Here is a 20457-nt window from a genome sequence, read left to right on the forward strand (position 1 = left end):
CACATGGAAACTATATTAATTGCAGTGCTGTGTTTGGCCAATAGTTTAGTCATATTCCTAGCTAGTTCTTACATCTTAAATGAACCCATTTCTATTAATCTGTGTATCACCACGAGGCTGTGGCCTATTGGTAAGGTTCCGGCATCTTTCTTCATTGGCAACTACATGAAGTCTCCCTAACTTCGCCTTTCTTCATCCTCTATCTCTGCTTGGATTTGCCACCTTGCTATATTCTGCCTGGCCATAGGCCAAATCAGCTTCTTTATTAACCAATGGTAGTAAAACATATCCACAACATACATAGAGGAATCCTATATCGCGCGTGTGCATGCGTGTGTGTGTGTTTGTTTGTTTGTATGCAATACCAAAAGAGGCTGAAAGAAGATGTCGGATCCCCTGGAACTATAGTTACAGATGAGTGTGAGCCGCCTGGTGACTAAGCACTCATATATGAACATGGGTTTCTTACTCAAACCACCACGGCTTGCGTTGACTGCTCCATTTCCCATCTTATCAATTAAACCCTGGACTCCTCCACCCCAAATCAGATAAAGATATTTCAGCTACTTGGACTCATTCATAAGTTCCTTCTGCAAGGAACTGTGAATGAACACCCACATAAAAACCGCAGTACTTAGCAAACGTCTTTACTTGGTACTCTCCTTTTCCTTGAATAACACAGATAAACAAATCAGCGACTAAAAACCAATGACAACTTCTTTTCTTGAGTCCTGTTATCCTCTTGGGGTGACTGCCATGTGCTTAGAACACCATCCCCAGAGCCAACGTCATCTGATTTCAGCAACCAGGCAGAAAGCCTTCCCACAAGCTACCAAAGGCACACTGAAGAATATTTTAGAAAAGCAAATACTTTATTTAGTCTAAATGTATGCCAAAGAATAGAAGGAAACACATATACACAACATCAAGTTTTTATGTATAGCCATGTAATAAAATTATTTCTGAGTTGTACAAACATTTCTGTTTAATTTGACCCAGGCGTCACAGCTGGAGAGACATGCATCACAAGTCTCAGGAAAGGCATCGGGGGCTTTGGTTGCATTGCATTTTGCCATGCCAGCCCTGTGAGCGGTGAAAGCATACAAAAAACATGGAGGATGATTGGCTTTGCTTTCTCATAAAAATAGCTGGGCTCTTTATTTTACCCATATGACAAGGTTCTCATCAACGTCAAACATGTTTCTGGTGCCCTTGCAGTCACAGAGTCATGCAAGAGTTAAGCTAGGCTGATCAGAGAGTGGATAACCTCTTCCAAGTACAGACATTCCCACCTACCCTGTAAACAGCTGCAAGAGGAGCTTGAGGCGCTAGGAACATACATGCCTTTTAATACTTAAAAACGAGTTTTAGGGGCTGGAGAGATGCTCAGCGGTTAAGAGCACTGGCTGCACTTGCAGAGGACCAGGTTCAGTTCCCAGCACCCACATGGTAGCTCACAACCTTCTGTATCTATAGTTACCAGGGATCTGATGCCCTCTTTTGACTATTTGAAGCATCTGTACTCAGATGCATATGCGTGCACGCGCGCGTACACACACACACACACACACACACAAATTAAAAATGCTTTTTAGAGCAAGGTAGGATGGAAGAGTGCTTCTTGGGAAGCAAGAAACCAGCAACCTTGAAGTTTACAACTGGGCGGGGGAATCAAAGCCCCTCCAATGTAGACTTTGGACCTCCTGCTGGGGAACCAACATCAGTACAACTTCTATAGGTTTTTTTGCCTTGCTAGAAGAAGTTAGACAAGACAAGAGAAAGAGATTCTCCACTCATGTAGTTGCTCCAAAAAGAGTTACTAGAGTCTGCTGTCATGATGGGTCAACATTCATGGCCTTCAGGTGACACCTGCAAATTCTGGTCTTTCTAACTGAATCTTGTCTCCCTACCTCGATTTCATTTGCTGAACCGACTTCATCTTGAAGAGTCTCTTGAGAATGAGTGGTAAGCAGTGTGTCCGTGACTTCAAAAGGCTGAGGATGTTCACACACTTGTGTATACATGCATCCTTCCTGGGAAATATCACAAGTGCCTGATGGGAACAGTCTGTCCCAAATGAAAAGGGAGACTAACACTCTCCGCTGTCTAATGGAAAACTTGAGTCGACACAATCAGGTCAGAAACTACTTGGCTGGACACGCATATCTTCTCTGCTCTCTCTTTGGTACTGATTGTGGTGGGGAGACTGTACATTCTTATCTTATTAAATATGACTAGGAATTAAGATTGGTGTTTATACCCCGAAAGCTTTCTTGTTCTGCTGCTGCAAGTGGACTCTGGCTTTTTTTTGTGGTACAAATGAGACGTCTTACACTGTCTGAATTCACACGAACTGGGTGCAGGCGGCATGGATGTAAGTCTGGAGGAAGACGTGATTCCAGCTGTCTTCATTTCCAAGTCAGAGCAGCAGACTCTCAACTAGAAACAAAGGGTCATGGTGCCTTCTGTATGATTTGCATAGGGAATGGCAGCGGCTCAAATTAACTCATGCCCATGGCTTTGATTTGCTGGGGCTCTGACCCCTTTGTCATCATTCTGAGACCCAGACCGAAGTATCAGCCCTACCTAGAATATGCAGCCTCATGAAACAGGGACAAGAAAGGGAAACTGGTAGGTGACTACCCCTAAGTGTTTTGGTTTCTGTTTTTTGATTAGCATATATTGCTTTTGCTTACCTTTCATTGGGTGAAGCGAATCTAATGACCAAGCTAACTTCAGAGGAGAGCTAGATGGTTGCTGGAAAGGGTAGAAGCCACTAGAAGCATAAAAGGAAAGCTGATAGTGTGTTTATTCTTTAATTATATATTTGATTATTTAAAGTGCTTAATTTCTATGTTTATATATAACTATCATGTGGTATTATGTGATGTGTGTCATACACATATACACATACTGTGATTTTTGCCAATTTGACTGAGAAAGAAGTATTTAAAACAGCTCTTCAGTGACTAGGAATAAACCTATTTCTTAAAATATGCTTACCCCCTTTTACTGTAATAGAAATTATTTTAGTGACTAGATTTGTTATCAATCCAGCTTTCAGTTGATAATTTCAAAACTAAGAAATACAGCTAACATTAGGATGAAGGGTTAGAGAGATGGCTCAGCAGTTAAGGGCATTGGCTACTCTTCCAGGACCTGGGTTCGGTTCCCAGCACCACAGTGGTACCTCAGAGCTACTTGTAACTCCATCTCCAGGAGATCCAAAGCCCCCTTCTGGCCTCTGTGAAAACTGCATTCATGAGAACATACCCCCACACATACACATAATTTAAAAATAAAATAATTTTTTTTAAGAATTGATGATGGTATATTATAGCATCATGTGACTCTGGCTTTGGAGAAAGAAATATGCATGCTCAGAGCCAAACCTTTCTATTTTGATGGAATGGATTTAGATGCTATAGCATTGTAGGCGTCTATGAACTCCCAGGTTTGTCCTTCCTACGGCCAAATGCTGACAGCAATATGCTTTGCTGTGCATCAAGAAAAGGGTTGCTTGAAACCATGGTGAGATAAAACAGGTGCTTATCAATTGACTTGATGTTTTGAAAACATAATGACTGGTAATCTTAAATTTGCCCTAAATAACCTGTATTTTAACTCCCCATCCTTCCTTAGACTATCACACTTGGCATATATACATGAGAATTATTCAGGTACTGAAAACATCAAAACAATCTTTTTTTTTTTTTTTTTTTTTTTTTTGATTTTCGAGACAGGGTCTCTCCGTAGCTTTTTGGTTCCTGTCCTGGAACTAGCTCTTGTAGACCAGGCTGGCCTCGAACTCACAGAGATCCACCTGCCTCTGCCTCCCGAGTGCTGGGATTAAAGGCGTGCGCCACCACCGCCCGGCTCAAAACAATCTTAATACAGATTCACAAAGTGCAGGAAAAAAAATAATGCATCCTGACATGAGGCCATGGAATCTAAAGCAAAGGCAGAAACGCTATAATATGCTGCCCTCCGCCTGTGATGTAGGCTCCAATGCCCTCGTGGGAGAAGAATCCGGGGAAGTGTGTGCTCTGTAATCTTAACGAGCGTGTTACTCATGACTGTATAGATATGAAATAGATAGCCTGGCATTAATTTGAAAAGAATCTACCTCATAGCTGACCAGAGAAATACACATTTAATAAGCAAGGCGAGGAGTTCTCTCTGAAGGCGAAGGCATCATTTGCCTTAAGTAGTATATTAATCATGAGGCTAATTCATCGGTATGAATCATCCTAAACCTATAACCACGAGCCTGTTGAAATCTTAACACCTTCCAGATACGCATCCAAGGAGACATCTCGTGGTAGCTGAGTTGTCCCTTGCTGCTAGTAAGAGCTTCTTTAGGAACAAGATGTACAATCTACTAGCCAGTTCATTGGAAGAGGAAAGCTAGCATCCCCCAAGCCCACTTTCCTGAGTCACCCCTGGTGAGGGTTTTCATGAGCACTTAGGAAGTAGCTGCTTCCTACTGGGGCCAGTCTGTCTGTGAAGTTTGCGGGAATTTTGAAAGGTCAGTGCTCGTGACTATCCCAATAGTAAAACTCACAGCAGAGGAGCCCTGGTTCCTTCCAGCCAGCCGGATTTCTGATAGTTCATCCTAATGTGGCCCTGGTTCAAATTTGTGGCCATTTGGAAAGACTACTTAATGCCTTTGGGTTAGCCATGGAAGACTGTTTACTCTGCAGGGCATAATGTGAACCCAAATGTACTTTTAAGTACATTTAAAGCCTTAGTGCTTTAGCTAGGCATTTCTGTTTTGATAGGTGCACCAGCTTAAAAATACAGTAAGTCTGTATCCTTCAAGCTCAACAAAGCTCTTGCCTTGACTACCGCCATCCTGAATCTGGAACAGGCACTGTTCACGCCTAAGTCACTTAGTGATATCTCTTTTAAGCAAAACAGTTTACATCTCCTCTGCCTCTGTAGAGCTCCAGGCTTTTCCTACCTTCGGTCAGGACTGGGGAGGATTTGCTGGAGTGCTCTATCCTACGTGCATTGTTAAAATCCCCAGCAAAATACAACTTGGTAGTATTCAAATATCAGCATGTTTAAGAAATCATTCTCCAAACACAGAAAATTTCAGGTTTTTTTATAAATAACATCGTTATATGGGAACACACAGCATATAATTATGTTTGTGAACAGAGGTCGAGCTAAGATCTTATTATTATGTCGCCACTCCGGCAGATAACATACATTAAATTATGTGTTGGTAATGAGACAGAGTTAACGTCGCTTTGATTGTACCTTTCAGACTTTCTCCGATGGTGTTTTAAAGCTGAACATATACAGTTATTAAGAAACATGGTACGATCTTGTAAAAACATCACCAGCCAGGGTTTGTTTCTACGCTGCCTTTCTTCTCATACCCATAGGAACATACAGCCCTCCAGCACACTGAGAGGGTCCCCGTCCCCCACCCCCACCAGGTCTGTCCCTGAACAGATTCTCTGTCACACTCTAAGCAACCGGCTGTGGGCAAGGTGAGGAGTCACTGAGCACAGCCAAACTGGCACCCAGGTGAAGATGAAACAAAACCTGTGGCTTCCTGTCAGGTTGGAATCACAGACAGGCCTCAGAAGAGAGCACCCAAGGCTGGAGAGACAGTTAAAAGCATTGGCTGCTTTTTCAGAGGGCCCGGGTTCAATTGCCAGTACCCACATGATAGCTTACAACTGTCTGTCACTCCAGTTCCAGGGAATCGAACCTTTACACCAACGCACATAAAATATAGTTAGTTAGTTAGTTAGTTAGTTAGTTAGTTAGTTAGTTAGTTAGTTAAAAACTAACAGCAACAACAAAAAAGAGAGCACCTAACCCCGACCAGAGCCTGGGGCTCCTCAGTCTACACTGTGGGAGAAGGAGACTTTTCAGGAACACACGAGTAGTGTGTAGTTGGGAATTGGGATGACCAGCCTCCCTTAAACCAATCGGAAAAGAGCCCTCACATAAGGAGGTCCTGCTATTAGAACTGGATGGCGTTGAGACATCCTTCTGTCCCTTGTACCCAGGCTGTTATGTTCTCTGTCTTTTATTCACTTGGCACCCATCTCTTACGCGATGGAGAAGATCAGTGTATATTAGATTCAGAGTATGCTTAGGGGTTTGGGCAGCCACCAAGAGACTGTCAGCCAAAATGATCCAAATGACTTGATTATTATGTGGGCTTGTTATAAACTGATATTGAGGCTGGGAAGAGGGCTCCATGGCCAGCATTCACCATGCAAGATGCTGACCTGAATTTGATCCCTAGGACATGTGGTCTCCATGGTACATGCAGGGCTGGCTGACTGGCCAGGTAGTCTAGATGAATGTTGAGTTCTTGATTCAGTGAGAGAGACAGACACTGTCTCAAGCAACAAAGGGGACAATAATAAAGGGAGGCCAACTTTAGGCCTCCGCATTCTCACACCTGTGCCCGGACATCTGCACACACTCACACTTGGACATATACACACTCATATAACACACCACACACACAAATGTCATCCTTAGTTCTGCAGAAGCCCTGTCATGATACCCAGCCAAATGGAATACTTTCTCCCAAGGGAAGTACGAAAAAAACCTTTCTTCAGTTTCCCTTGCCAGAACTCCAGGTACTTGAAGTTTGCCTCAGAAAACATTGAACGAAAATAAATAAATAAATAAATAAATAAATAAATAAATAAATTCCAGAAAGAGCTCATGAATTTTGGGGACATGATGAGATCCCCCACAGTCCCACAGGGTTCCACTGTATCACACCGAGGATGAGAATTACCTTTTTGTCTCCAATGTGCACATTGTATGTGTCACCTGCCTGAGAGGCACTTGGGAGACTTAGTCATCAAATCAGAAGGCATGGCCTGCAATGGGTTTCACCATCCACTGGGAACCGTGGGCCATACCTCTGCAGGTAAAGGGGGACAGCTCTAGCACAGTAACCTCAGTAGACATCTGTGGGCCCCTTTGTCCAGCGGCATTCTTGGGCTCCATGCCCCCCCAGCTTGTGTTATCAGAAGGAAGCTGCAGTAGGTTGATGTATCCCTGCAGCCGCTACAAGAGCAGGTGAGGGCTGCAAATGGGGAACAAATAGAATAGCCAAAATGTGATTTTAATGGCTCTTAATGCTCATGTATAATACAGTGATGGTTACCGAGTGCACATTAAAAAATAAATGCCCGTACTTTCCTCATCAAGTGTCATTTAAATCTCATTAGATAGATCTTGGTGAAATGACACTGGCAATATGACTCCCTTCTAATTCTCCCGCATTTTGGCCACTGCAAAGGCCCTGGGGAAAACAGCGTCTGTCTGACAGGGGTTAGAAGGGACTGTGGGTGAGCCGCTTCCCAACTCAGCTGAACAGTCAAAGTGTAATTTGATGGCGGTAATTATACAAGATCATTTTGTGGCTGGTTGCTACGTTCCTTTTGCTCTTCAATTGAGATGTCAAGATACTAGGCCAGCAGCCATTATCCCCTTCTGTTATCTTAATATTCACTTTGCCTGTTAATGTGCCCCAATAGTGTGTGTGTGTGTGTGTGTGTGTGTGTGTGTGTGTTGTGTCCTCTGGATGGATTGATTTCTATTGTTTTCTCTCTCTCTCTCTCTCTCTCTCTCTCTCTCTCTCTCTCTCTCTCTCTCTCTCGATGGTGATAAACACCTGAAAGAAGGAATTTGAAGGGAACCATTTTACTTAATCTTATGCAGAATGCAAAAGGAGGGTTGCTTGCGTTTGATAGGCATCTAGGCAAATAGAAAGACATCAAGTATGGTGGTGGTCTGAAGAGCCACTCGCCGTGGTTTGGTGAGTGGCATTTTCCAATTTACTATTATTTACTCCTCGCAATTTGTGATTTGAGTCTGAAACCTAAAAACTTGGTACAAGCGGTTTTAAAAATTAGCCTAATTGAGTGACTGACTTAGACGGGTTGTGGCCGAGGTTTGATTATTTGTGTTTGTGTGTTCATTCTCCGTGTTTCTGTTGAAGGGAGATGAAGCCGTCTGGAAAGACCGCATGTAAGATTGTTCTGCCTAGGCTCAATCCCATCCCCCTGCCTGGCCACAGTTCTCCATCCAGCGGCTCTAGTTGCCTCACATCTTGTCATCGTTTTTATTCCAGGGGGTTAATGTCCTTTGTTGCCCTGAATTCCCACTTCCCTCTGGGTTTCCGTCTGCTCTACAGCACCTGACCTCTAGGTCTCTTCATGTCTTCATTTCCTGGCTCTCTGGGATTTTCTTGCTAAAAACTACGTTTTGATCATAATAGAAACAAAAATAAAACAGCAAAATGCATAATTGGTGTGATTCACTAGAAAATGCAGGACTCTGCGACTCCTTACCAACTCGTAACTGAGCTTCGCACAGGTCTGGAAATCGGCTGTTTTCTCGCTCCGCCCTCTTTATCACCCTGAAGCAGGCAGTAGAGGTGCAGCTTGAAACTCGACGTGAAGATGAAATCCATGCTGGTCAGAATTGGCAGAAACCCCCCATCGCTACAAAAACCAGAACTTGGAAGTTTTCTATTGCTGGGGTGGCAGCAGATTTGGGATGCCAAGGGAAGACCTGCTTCCCTGAAGGTTTTGCTTCTGTGCATCTTTTGAGGCTAAAATCTGCTTTGATTTGTTTTAACATACCCTAAATGGCTTCGTCACGTCAAACATGCTAGACAGCTGCTGAGATATTGTTTAAAGGTCACAGTCCCAGGCCTATGGCCCATGTTCATGTAGGTTTTTTTTCTGTGTAAACGATTCAAGAAAGGCCTTTACTAGTAGTTTTGACTACAGAGGAAAACAAGCACCCGGGGAAACGGAAATGCGTTGACTGAGCATCCAGCAGCTGAGGAGAGCTTTGGCCGGGACATTTCCCTAGGCTTTTTACTTCTATTTGGAGAAACTGAACTCTTGACAGATGAACTTCTTTTCCCTGGGCTGATGTTTATCTAACAGCATGGTGGTTGTGAAATAATCCAGAATCCACAAGGTCAGAGAATGGCCTGCTTTACCCGGTCGCTCCTCCCAGCTCTGTCCACAGATTCCCTCAGGGAGGTTGCTTGCATGGGCAGCTGGTCGATCCACCCCACAAACTGTCACCCAAAGGACCAACCAGCTTCTTGGGTGTGGCCCTCTCAGTTCTGGCAACTCCATGGGACTTGGGTCTCACTATCCTTTTCCCCTCTGCACTCTTGAGTTGGAAGTCATTCCAATAGACTTGACCAATGAACATCCTCAGGTGATGTATTGGGAATTAAAACCGTCGGTGAAACTGGATTTTTGTAATGCCTTCATTCGTGAGAAAATAGACTGGCGGTTGTGGTTTTTTGTTTTGTTTTGTTTTGTTTTGTTTTGTTTTATCTTGAGTGAAAGAGTAAAGCAAGGTTGAATAAATAATCTCTGGCTTATCTTGGAAGGTTTAAAAGGTCCATTAAAAAAGAGGATTGCGATTATAATAAGTCTTTCTTCTCTTCCCTCATCACCTAGTTCCTTGGTGCATAAACAAGGCGTTTTTCCCTGTAGGACATTCAGCCTTTGTGCTCTGCCTTCTGTGGTTGGTTCTCATTCCGTGAACTATGGCTCCACAGAGGAGATAATCCGAGCAGACACAGGGAGAGCCTCCAGTGGCCCGGACACTCAGTACGTCCTCCCTTCTGGGTAGGCTCACTTACACACGACTACCCAGGAGCAGCTTTGCCTCGTAATGGCCCTCACGGAGCACACCAGCAGAACCGGAGTGTGACTGTTAGACTCACAACGTTCTTTCTCTTGTATGTTTCAGAAATCGAGGCAAAGGAAGCATGTGACTGGCTGCGAGCTGCTGGGTTCCCGCAGTACGCTCAGCTGTATGAAGGTACGTGAACCTTTCTCGTCCTTCTTTACAGAGAGAATAAACTCAGGACGAACCATGTGGACCCTGCCTTCTGCTTTCTGGGCTGTTGCTCTGATGCGTTGTGGCTTTGCTTCCTTCCCTCTCAGCCTTGGCAATAGTAAGCTCATGTGGACATATCTGGAAATGAGTGCCCTCCCGTTCCCACCCCACTTCCTGCTTCCCCCTGCAGATTCCCACCCAGCTCCACACTTTCTTTCCAGTGTCTGCCCCGACTTACTTTGCAGACTAACATGCTCTTCCTTAACTTCATTGTGTTCAGTTTTCTTGAACTTGCAATGAATGTGCTGTTAGTAAGTTTCCTAGACATCTCTAAACTAGTTCTTTGGGGATAGCCTTTGCTTATGCCTATTTTATTTAAAAAAAAAAATGTTATGGACCAGACGTCAGTCTTCTGAGTTTTGGATAAGTGGCTTTTCTTGCCAGCGTTATACTTCTGGTTCTTGATTCTTTAATTACTAATTAACAAATTTGCTGTCTTAGTTACTTTTCTATTGCTGTGATAAAACAGCATGACCAAGGCAAATTAGAGAAGAAAAAAGTTTATTTGGGGCTTATAGTTCCAGAGGGTTAGAGTCCATAACCATCATGGTGGGGAGCATGGCTGCAGGCAGGCAGGCATGGTGCTGGGGCAGAAGCTGAGAGCTTGCATCTGATCCACAAGCAGGAGACAGAAGGGTAAATACTGGGGATGACGTGGGTTTTTGAAATCTCAAAGCCCACTCCTAGTGACACCCCTCCTCCAACAAAGCCACGCCCCCCAATCCTTCTCCAAACTGTTCTAGCAACTAGGGATCAAGCACTGAAACATAATGAGCCCATGGGGATGTTCTTCTTCAGCCGCCATTTTCACTTCTCTCTACCTTACTGATATCTAAGACCATTATCAAATCTTCCATATTTTATACATGGTCCTTACACATCAGGAAGTAGTCAGGTCCCAGCAGTGGGCAGGTGGCACACGAGATTAGCTGTGGGGAATTATAGCTGGTGGTATTTATTACAAAGCTGTAGATAAGATATGCACAAAGAAGGAGCCAAGGGTTTATAGTTAATGGGGCTGCCAATACCACAGGGGGATAATGCCAGAGCCCAGGAAAGAAGGAGCCCATACATATCTCTGGAGGGAACAAACACACAGCTGGCCATGGGCAGAGCCAAGGGTTGCCTCCTCGTGTTTCATCCATGGCTTCACATTGGCCAAACACACAAGGAAAGCGGATAGCACAAGTCTCTTTGGACACCATCCACTCTCCAGGGGGTGTCAAAGCATAAAGCAAAATAGGAGGCAGCGGAGTGGGCCTGAGGGCTCAGGAGAGGGTGCCTAGCATATGAAAAATATGCAGCTTCTCTTCCCAATGGCACAAACATTGTGTAGGATGGGAAGAGTCAGCGAAATTAATCTTTCCTTATAGATGACTCCTGTCCTTTCATCAAAAATCTCAATTTTATATTAAAAACCAAAAGGGTTTTTGATTTTTTTTTTGCTACTTTGTTCATATAAATTCTGTGAGGACAAAGAGAGTTAGCATTGGAATGTAGTTTGAAGCCCAGAATCTCTGATTAAAAAGAGTTTCATAGGGTCATACAGAGCCTTTTAGACAAAAGGAAAGAGAGAAGGGGGAGACGGAGGGAGGGAGGGCGGGAGGGAGGGGGAGAGAGAGAGAGAGAGAGAGAGAGAGAGAGAGAGAGAGAGAGAGAGAGAGAGAGAGAGAGAGAAAATATTCCTATAGTTTAAGTTTATGTTATCCCCGACTCCTATCCTACCCGCAATTTACTAACTAGGAGGGAAGAGCCCAGAACGCTAAGTTACTCTCTGTCCTAGTTAGGGTTTCTGTTGTGACAAACACCGTGACCGAAATAAAGAGGAAAAGGTTTATTTCGTGTTATAACTCTCGGGTCACACTCCATCACTGAGGGAAGTCAGACCAGGAGTTCAGGGCAGGAACCTGCAATTAGGAGCTGATGCAAAGGCCGTGGAGGGGAACCGCTTACTGACCTGCTTATCATGGCTTGCTCAGCCTGCTTTCTTCTAGATCCCAAGACCACCAACCCACGGGTGGCACCACACACAGTGAGTGAGGCTCTCCTCCATCAATCACTAGTCAAGATAATACCCCACAGATTTGCCTGTAGGCCAAGACAATGGAGGAATATTCCCAATTAAGATGCCCTCTTCCCAAACATGTCTAGGTTTGTGTCAAAAGCGGCTCACTCTCCTGAAGTAGAAGGAGGAAATCAAAAAATGCCAACCCTTTGATTCTTGAGTATATACATATAAAAATATACACGATAATGCATATGCTGCCGCTACTGTGAGACTTTAATGTGAGCAGTCCGTAACTCTCTAAGATGCGCTATTAGCTCACAAACATGCGCATGCTAGATTGTGTCTCATCCATAAATGTTGCATAAACACAGTGAGAACAGAGCTTTCCCTGTGCCCGTTATTATTCAAAAACCAGTGCTCACACCTCCGCCATAAAGTGGCCATCATGACTGTGATACTGTACAGTTGAGGAAAAGTTATTTGCCCAGAGCAACACACCCGGAAGTAATCAGGGCTTAAAGCTGGAGTCCCTGGGCTCCTGTGTCTGTGGTAGGACGTACCTCACTTGCCAGGAGGGTGAGGTGGTATCCTTTTGGGGACCAGACGGGATTCAGTCACCATGAAATTCTTTGAGTTTACTAACTTAATTGGCTTTTTTTAAAATAAAATAAAATCTTTATGTCTTCAAATTGGAATTTGCCAGGCCAAATAAAGATATCAGCAAACTGATAATGTTTAAATCTTCACTGTGTGGCCCTTGCTCTAAAGAGGCAAAGATGTTTCTCCAGAATGGGGGAAGCATCTGCTTCCAGCACAGAGGAAGGTTTAGAAACATTAGCTTTATTGTAACTTGGAAGGTATGGGAAGTGTAAAATAGAAAGGCAGGGCGGTCACAGTGAACTAACGTGAAAGTTGACCTTGGCTGTTATGCCAAGTGACATCTAGAGGTTTTCCTCTGTAAAAGAGGCTCCTAAAATTAAAGCCATATTCTGATAGTCACAGTAGTCCTCCCAGTTGGCATGAGTCCTCTTTTGAGGAAAAGTCATGGGTTTGGAATCTCCTCTCTTGTGGCATCAGTAGGGAACTTCAAGATGACTGGAAATTTTGCTATCAAAAAAGAGAGGGAAGAAAGAAGGAAGGGAGGGAGGAGAGAAGGGAGAGAGGGAAGGAAGGAAGGAAGGAAGGAAGGAAGGAAGGAAGGAAGGAAGGAAGGAAGGAAGGAAGGAAGGAAAAGAAAACCTGAGACCATTGAACTTGGGGTATTTTTGGAAATGTCCTTTGTGAAGGTAAAAAAATCTATCAAACTGAGAATTATATGAAACTGTTGGCCTGTGGGCTGTGCTGTGGTGAATGGGAAGAACCCTGATGCTCTTCCCCACCTCCACCTGAGCCTCTGATAAGCAGGAACACTAAGGGCACTTAGCATTTAATCTTGTCCAAGGTCGGGCGCTTGTTTTCGTGTTTCGCACTTAAACTGTACTCTCAAAAGCATTTTCTGTGATAAAAATAAAATCGTGTGCTATTTTTAAAGGCCATCAGCAATAGTAATAAGCTGGAACTGTGGTTAAGATCAGGGATTTGTGTGGACTTGGTGGCCTGAGTACAGTGGCCTGCAATCCCCTACGGCAAAGGACATAACCTCTGTCTCCCCTTTCCTTCCTAGATTCCCAGTTCCCCATCAACATTGTGGCTGTCCAAAAAGACCATGATTTTCTTGAAAGGGACCTTGTAGAGCCTCTTTGCAGGTAAGCCAGATGAGGGAAGTAGCTTTGATGTTTGTTTCTTTCCCAGGTCGACCTCCATTCAGTAAACATTTCCTCTGTGACCACTGTCTCTGGACATTAGGTCCTGGTACCCTGAGCATGCTCAGTTCCTGTTTGTGTAGAATTTAAATCCTAACAGAGGGCTTTGGACATTTGGTTAGGAAAAAGAGAGGGGAAAGCGGAGAGAAGAAAGGACAGAAGGGGAAAGAAGAGAAAGAAGGGTTTGGATGTTTCAGAGTGTGTTAAATGCCATTTCCAAAATGTGAATAAGGATAAGGGCAGGGAAGAGGCGGCACAGATGAGGCAGGGTGGGGAGGAGGAATCATCTGGTCAACCATCACAAGCGCTGTTGGGGCAGAGGCTGAGACTTCACCCTTTGAGTATGTTCAACTTGACCTGTTTGTTTTACATATATAAAGCCAAGTGGCTATAGCTTCGAGTCAGAACATGTAAAGCTGAGTAAACACAGTGGCAGAGGGACATATTTAAACCTTTGTTATGTGACGAAGAGCCCAAGACGTATACGTGAAGAATCTCCCACCAAACACCTCACAGAGTGGTGGGAGAAGCCCAGGTGAAGTGATGAGGTGGGAGCCAAAGAACAAATACGGAACCGTTGAACTTGGGTTAATAATTTTGAAAAGTCAATGGAATCTATATTTGTAGACAATTAAATTCCACATGAGCCGGGCGGTGGTGGCGCACGCCTTTAATCCCAGCACTTGGGAGGCAGAGGCAGGCGGATCTCTGTGAGTTCGAGACCAGCCTGGTCTACAAGAGCTAGTTCCAGAATAGGCTCCAAAACCACAGAGAAACCCTGTCTCGAAAAACCAAAAAAAAAAAAAAAAAAAAAAAAAAAAAAAAAAAATTCCACATGAAAAGTCAACCATGTCTGAAGAACTTGTGATTTCCTGGCCAACACTCTGGAAAGAGTCAGAGCTGGGGTAGGTGTCTGTTGCAGGACACTGTCCCTTTTCAGGAAACAGAGAGAGGACTTGGAGATTCTGTGCTTGCGACCCTCAGCCCACTGCATTTGATAAATATGACTATTTAAGGGGAAGCCAATGATAAACAGAGCATAAATGATCTTAGGCTGCCAGATCTCCAATATCTGTTTTTGTGTTCAGAGCTGCTCATTCCCTGTTTCCTATATGACGAAAAAGTAGATTTGTGTTAATGAACAGTCTCTGTTATTCACCAAGACAATCCTGTGTATCTGCTTAAGTTTGATGTATTAATCCTGTTGGTTAAAAGAGAAAGAAACTCTTTGATTCATAAACTTGAGAGCTGGCTGGCTCAATAGATTAAATACGCTTGCAGCCAAGCATTACTACCTGAGTTCGATTCCTGCGACCCACATGGTTGGAGAAGAGAACTGCCTCCCAAAAGTTGTCCCCTGACATCCATACATGCACTGTGGCGTGAGTACACCCACCTACACACACACACACACACACACACACACAGTGAAATCATAGATTTGATTGGGAGGCCGTCTAGGCTAGAAAACAAGTAAGCACAATGATCTGCCTCTGCGAGAGCCTGTGGGGTAACCGGATGATTTCCTCGTGGTTCTTCCCGAGCTTTGTCCTGGAAGAGCAGCCTTTCCGCCTCTCCTCCCGGAAGGCACACCTGCAGCAAGAACAGATCCTTCTGAAGGCCGCTCATTCCACACAGTCCAATCCAATTAGTACCTCAGGCTGTTTTTCCTCTCGGTGTTGAGGACGTTCCTGTTGACTGGCATTTCAAGAAAATCCTATTTTTAAAATTATATTTTACCATTAAGTCTTCTAAATTTGTTTTCTGTAAAATGACTTATTTGCAGCATTGTATTTATGCATGTGTATAACAGATGTATATATTAAAAATGGACTAGTACTAGTATGTAATCAAGGTTTGGAAAAGTTTCATCCGCTGCTCCTGAAGCCGCACTTCCTCTCTGTCCTCCATGTCCATGCTACTACCAAACCTTGGCGACTACAGATTGGTTTTCTGTGCCTACAGTTTTGGTTCCATCCGGACATCACAGATATGGCATGGAACAGAAATGACTGTTTTGCCTGGCTCCCTTCCCTTGATGCAATGTTCTTAAGATTAATTCGTAATACTTTCCGTTTCAAAAATGTATGCCTTTCCATTGTACGAGCAGACTTCAGGGATCCCAATGTGAGGCTATAAAGACACTTCAACATGGATATATGTAGTTTGGTTTGAGCATAAATGTACGTTTCTTTTCACTAAAATCTTAAGAATGAGGCTATGAGGGGGGGGCGGCTCATGAAAAATCTGTTTTAACTTATAAAGAGGCAGTAACCACTTCAAGTGGCCCTGTTGTTTTGAGTTCCCAGTGACATATGAGGGCTCCAGCTATTATATGTCCTTTTGTTAGTATGTTTTTGTTTTGTTCGTGCACATTCTAACAGGTGTCTGGCAATTATTGCTTTGTGACTTTTCATGTGCATTTTCTTAGCGGCCAATAAAACTAGACATCTTTCCATGTCTCACCAACTGATCGTCTCCTGCAAAATATCTTTTTGATCTTTTTCTCATTTTTAACCGAATACGTTTATTGTTGCACTTGGAGGATGCCGCTGCTGTTATTAATCCCGCGTTCCTCAGACAATGCATTCTGTAAATGTTTTCTGCCAGCCCGTATATCCTCTTTCCAATGTCACACAAACAGGGCTCTTTTTTCTTTTCTAGCCAAATTTATTTACTTTGTTCACATTTTAAGAGTGCATCTAAAAGTGTCTTTGCCTAAAATAAGGTCACAGTATGTTTTCCCTTGCAATTTGAATCAGAGTTTATCTCAGTTAAGTACAAGGCCTGCACCAAGATTCACACATTGCATTTCAGTGTTCAATTGTGACTGTGGAAAGGACTGGATGGCCCTCTTCATCAAGTCACTTTGACACATGCCTGTGTACTCTTGTGTGTGATATGTGTGTGTCTATGACATGTATGTCACAGCGCTTGTGTTGAGGTAAAAGGACAACTTGCAAGGGTTGGTCCTCTCTTCCACCTTCTGGGGGCTGGGGACTGAACTCAGACTGTTCCCCTTGGAGGCAAGTGCCTTTGCCCGCTGAGCCATCTCAGGGTCCTAAATACACGTGTTCATTAGTAATCAGTGTGTGTCCAGGTCTCCTGATGTTTACAACAGCAAACTGTAGTGTAGAGCACAGAAAATGATCTTGAGAATACCTAAGAGTTCGTGGTTCTGTACATGCTATTATTTTTTAAACCAATATTTTATTACTAGACTGTGTGTATCTATATATACATATATAATTAATAAAACAGCATATATGTATGTATATATATATATATATATATATATATATATATATATATATCCTGCAAAATCTTCCTAAGCTGTTTTATTAATTCTTGTGAGAAAGCATTTGGCTAGAGGTCTATGAACCTCGGTTCTCAGGGCGTAGGAGCTCTGGGTAGAATAGCCAAAGGAAGAGTCACACCCTGGGTGGATCAAAGGAAGCGAGGGGTAGGTTGACAGCCAGAGGTGGCTGGCTGAAGAGCGGCAAGGGCAGGCAATTGCTTTTTCTTCACTGTGAGTTCCACACAATCCAGACTTCCTGCCTTGCGAACAGCAGAAAGCAGCCGATCTCCCACCAGCAAAGACTGACGGTGCTTTTTAGACTTTGAGATTAATGAACAGTTAATTAGAAGCTTGCCTATTCAGAGGGTAAGTCTTGATTAATGCCAAGCGAACAGTAAGGGCTGAAAATGCTTTTTTTTTCTCCCCTTTTGTGCGCTGTATTCACAAAGATAATTTTTTTATTCTTTTTTGATTTTTGAAATTACATGTTTGTTTGTTTGTTTGTTTGTTTGTTTGTTTGATGTGTGGCAGGGGCACCACAGTGTGCAGGAGGACACCTTTCAGGAGTCGCTTCTCTCCTCCCATTACAGGGGTCTTGGGAATTGAACTCGGGTCCTCAGGCTTGGCAGCAGGCACCTTTCCCTGCGAATCTGTCTGTCTTGCCCACCCCTCTGCTTTATTTTATAGATCTTTGTACAGTTCTCATGCTTGTTTGAAATGCGGAGGCCCTGCAGAAAGGTGGATTGAGTCATGGTGGGAGGGAGGGAGCTCCCTCTGGGGAGACTGAGGCAGGCAGCAGAGCTAGTCACCCACGAAAGGGTATTCACCTCAGGGATCTTACTCATCCTCACTCTTCCGTGTAGACAAGCAGTTCATGTCTCAGACCCCAGTTTTCCGTAGAATTGTTGAGCAGCGTAGCTTAAAAATCCAGATGCTGCTGAGGTTAGACTGCCCGGAAGGAATCGGGGTGGATGTCTAGCTGTCTACCTCCCAGGTTTAGTCCCCAGAAACCAGGCAGATTCGCTACCTCTGCTGCTAAGTGAGCCTCCCGGATGGATGAGGGCAACGACCTTTCTGTGTGGCTGCAGGAATGCTGGCAGAACCGGCTGTGTCCGGCAGGCTCCATGGAGATGACCGCTGCCTGCTGCAGGCTGGAAGTGTCGGTCAGTTTCCAGCATTTCAGCCGCCACAGATACAACTCTGTTTTCCTGCTCACGGCTACTCCTTGACTAGCCTTTTCCCCCACGTGTCATGAAAAGTTCAGGGCAAACCCGATTGTCTGAGTTGGTTGGAACTTAACTCTATGGAACACTTTAAAGACACGAAAGATCTCAAAATAGCTGGCCGAGTTTGTTTTAAGGCAATTATCAGCAAGCAAAGCTCTGGGGAGGTGAGGCCCGGTCTGCGCTGGTGGGTGACGGTATTCCCTGACAGAGGCCCAGACGCTCAAACGTGACCTTTGAGTTCCTAAATTAATGTGAATAGCAGCTCATTTGCATATGTATATTGTTAATAGATGCTAACTAATTATAGTATATGACAAAGGAGGGCATGAGCTGTGTTCACGGTCGTTTGGTGATGGAACTGGTTATGACTACCCATTGCCGCTTTCCCCTGTGTGCTTAGAAGGATGAGCAGTGATGAGGTGTCTCAAAGAGCAAGGACCAGCGAGAGGGGAAGACGCACGGGAGAGGGTGGTCGAGTGCACTGTTGCACATGCCCGATTGATTTGCACGTCTTAACATCGTTATGATAAATAACGACAGCCTCCGTGAAGTATAATGTAGATCTCTTCCCTTTAAAGACACCTATCGTAGAGGATGCTGGAGAGATGACTCAGTGGTCAAGAGTGTTTCTTGCTCTTCAGAGGACCGAGTTTGGAGTCCGGCACCTACACGGTGGCTCCCAACTGTTACTCCAGTACCAAGGGATCCAACACCCTCTCCTGGCCTCTGTAGGTGCCAGACACTCAAGTGATGCAGATGTTCATGCAAAACACCCATGCACATAAAACAAAATAACGATGATGAGAACTGTTTTTGTGCAAACTGATTACATCATACACACACACACATAGCACAGCTTGTACTTTTTCTTTCTTTTCTTTTTTATTTTTGCAAAGGTGACCTTTGACCCCGCTTTCCTCCCACACCTCATCTGATGTCCAGAGACAGTTCCTGGATTTAAGCACTAGCACAGGGGTGATTTCTCCTGCTGCAAACACTTGGTGGGACAGCCAGAAGGAAAAGCAGAGGGCGGCACGGCCTTTCTTGTCTGTTTCCATGGTGGCATCGTGACAGTCATCTGCTCGCGTCAGACTGTATTTCTAATGTCCTCATCACACCCCCATCCCTCCCCAGACACCGTAAATCCTTCCTATGCGTGGCCTGTGACTCTTAAACACCCTCAAGCCTTGGGAATTACGTAGCAGGGTTGTGTATTTGGCAGGGAGAATCCATCCCACTCTCCAAAATCTATGTCTGCCAGACTCTCTCAGTACCAAGGCCTTTCCCACGCCCTGTGGCCGCAGCCCATGGAGGAGCCCCCCGTGACCCTGGGTTGAGAGCACATCTTCACTGGCTTTGGTCCCTGAATGTCTTTGAAGTTCCCACCCAGGAATCTCCTTAGCTGACAGGGCTCCGTCCACCGCCCTGACAGGAGCCAAGGGTAAGGAGGTCAGGCTGTTGGACTCAAATCAGAATGGTCTGGAAGAGATGAACGCCCAACACTGCTTGCTATTCCTCCCATGCTATTGGCAGGAAAATAAAAAATATCACAGGAAACCAGCCGTTAAATCAGTGTAGAAGACCTCGTGACCCATCTGAGGTCTGGCCATGGAAATGTCAAACACGAGCCTAAAGTATGAGGAAGGAAAGGGTCTTATGTTTTCCTGTGGTGGCTAAGGGAGTACCAGAAGGCCTGCGAGTGTCCCCAGGCTGCGTACAGCGTGAGTCAGGACCTGACACCCTGCACCTGGGCCCTCTCACTGACCCTGCTTCTCTGCCTGCACCATGGCCTTCCTCAGTGCACAGTCTCACCATCTCCCTTCACCCCAGACACCCGTTCGCTCGCCTTCCCTTCCTGTGTGTTTTCCCCTGACCCCTGCCTGGCTCCTGCTCCGGTCCTCTGAGCTCTGGAGGACTGTCTGGCTCCATGTCATGGACTCATGGATACAGGGCCTTGTCCCAGATGAAACTTCAATAAATATTTAAGTTGAACCTGGGTTTGGCAGAAATAGCCTTTCAGTCCACAAATTACTATATTGCATCTTTGGTTAGAAATATTATGGTGATAAACTGTTTTCTCCCCGGAAGAGCTTAAAATGCTGTCCTTTGCTAGCAGCTTCCTCCTCCCTCTCCTCTTCGTCTTCCTCCTCTTTCTCCTCCTCCTTTTTCTTCCAGTAGCAATTCTGACTGGCCTGGAAC

At 44.6% G+C, this 20457-nt stretch overlaps 1 protein-coding gene across 5 annotated transcripts in view; it reads left to right on the plus strand.

Moving 5' to 3' along the window:
• Stard13 (StAR related lipid transfer domain containing 13) overlaps positions 1 to 20457 on the plus strand; it is a 207328-nt gene that overhangs the window by 136609 nt on the left and 50262 nt on the right. For all 5 annotated transcript variants that reach the window (XM_057764146.1, XM_057764149.1, XM_057764145.1 and 2 more), the window contains exons 2-3: positions 9775 to 9846; positions 13596 to 13677. In XM_057764146.1, the coding sequence (XP_057620129.1) occupies positions 9775 to 9846; positions 13596 to 13677 (154 nt within the window). The remainder of the gene's footprint in view (positions 1 to 9774; positions 9847 to 13595; positions 13678 to 20457) is intronic.

This window comes from Chionomys nivalis, chromosome 3 (assembly GCF_950005125.1).
Source record: "Chionomys nivalis chromosome 3, mChiNiv1.1, whole genome shotgun sequence".
Taxonomy (NCBI): Eukaryota; Metazoa; Chordata; class Mammalia; order Rodentia; family Cricetidae; genus Chionomys; species Chionomys nivalis.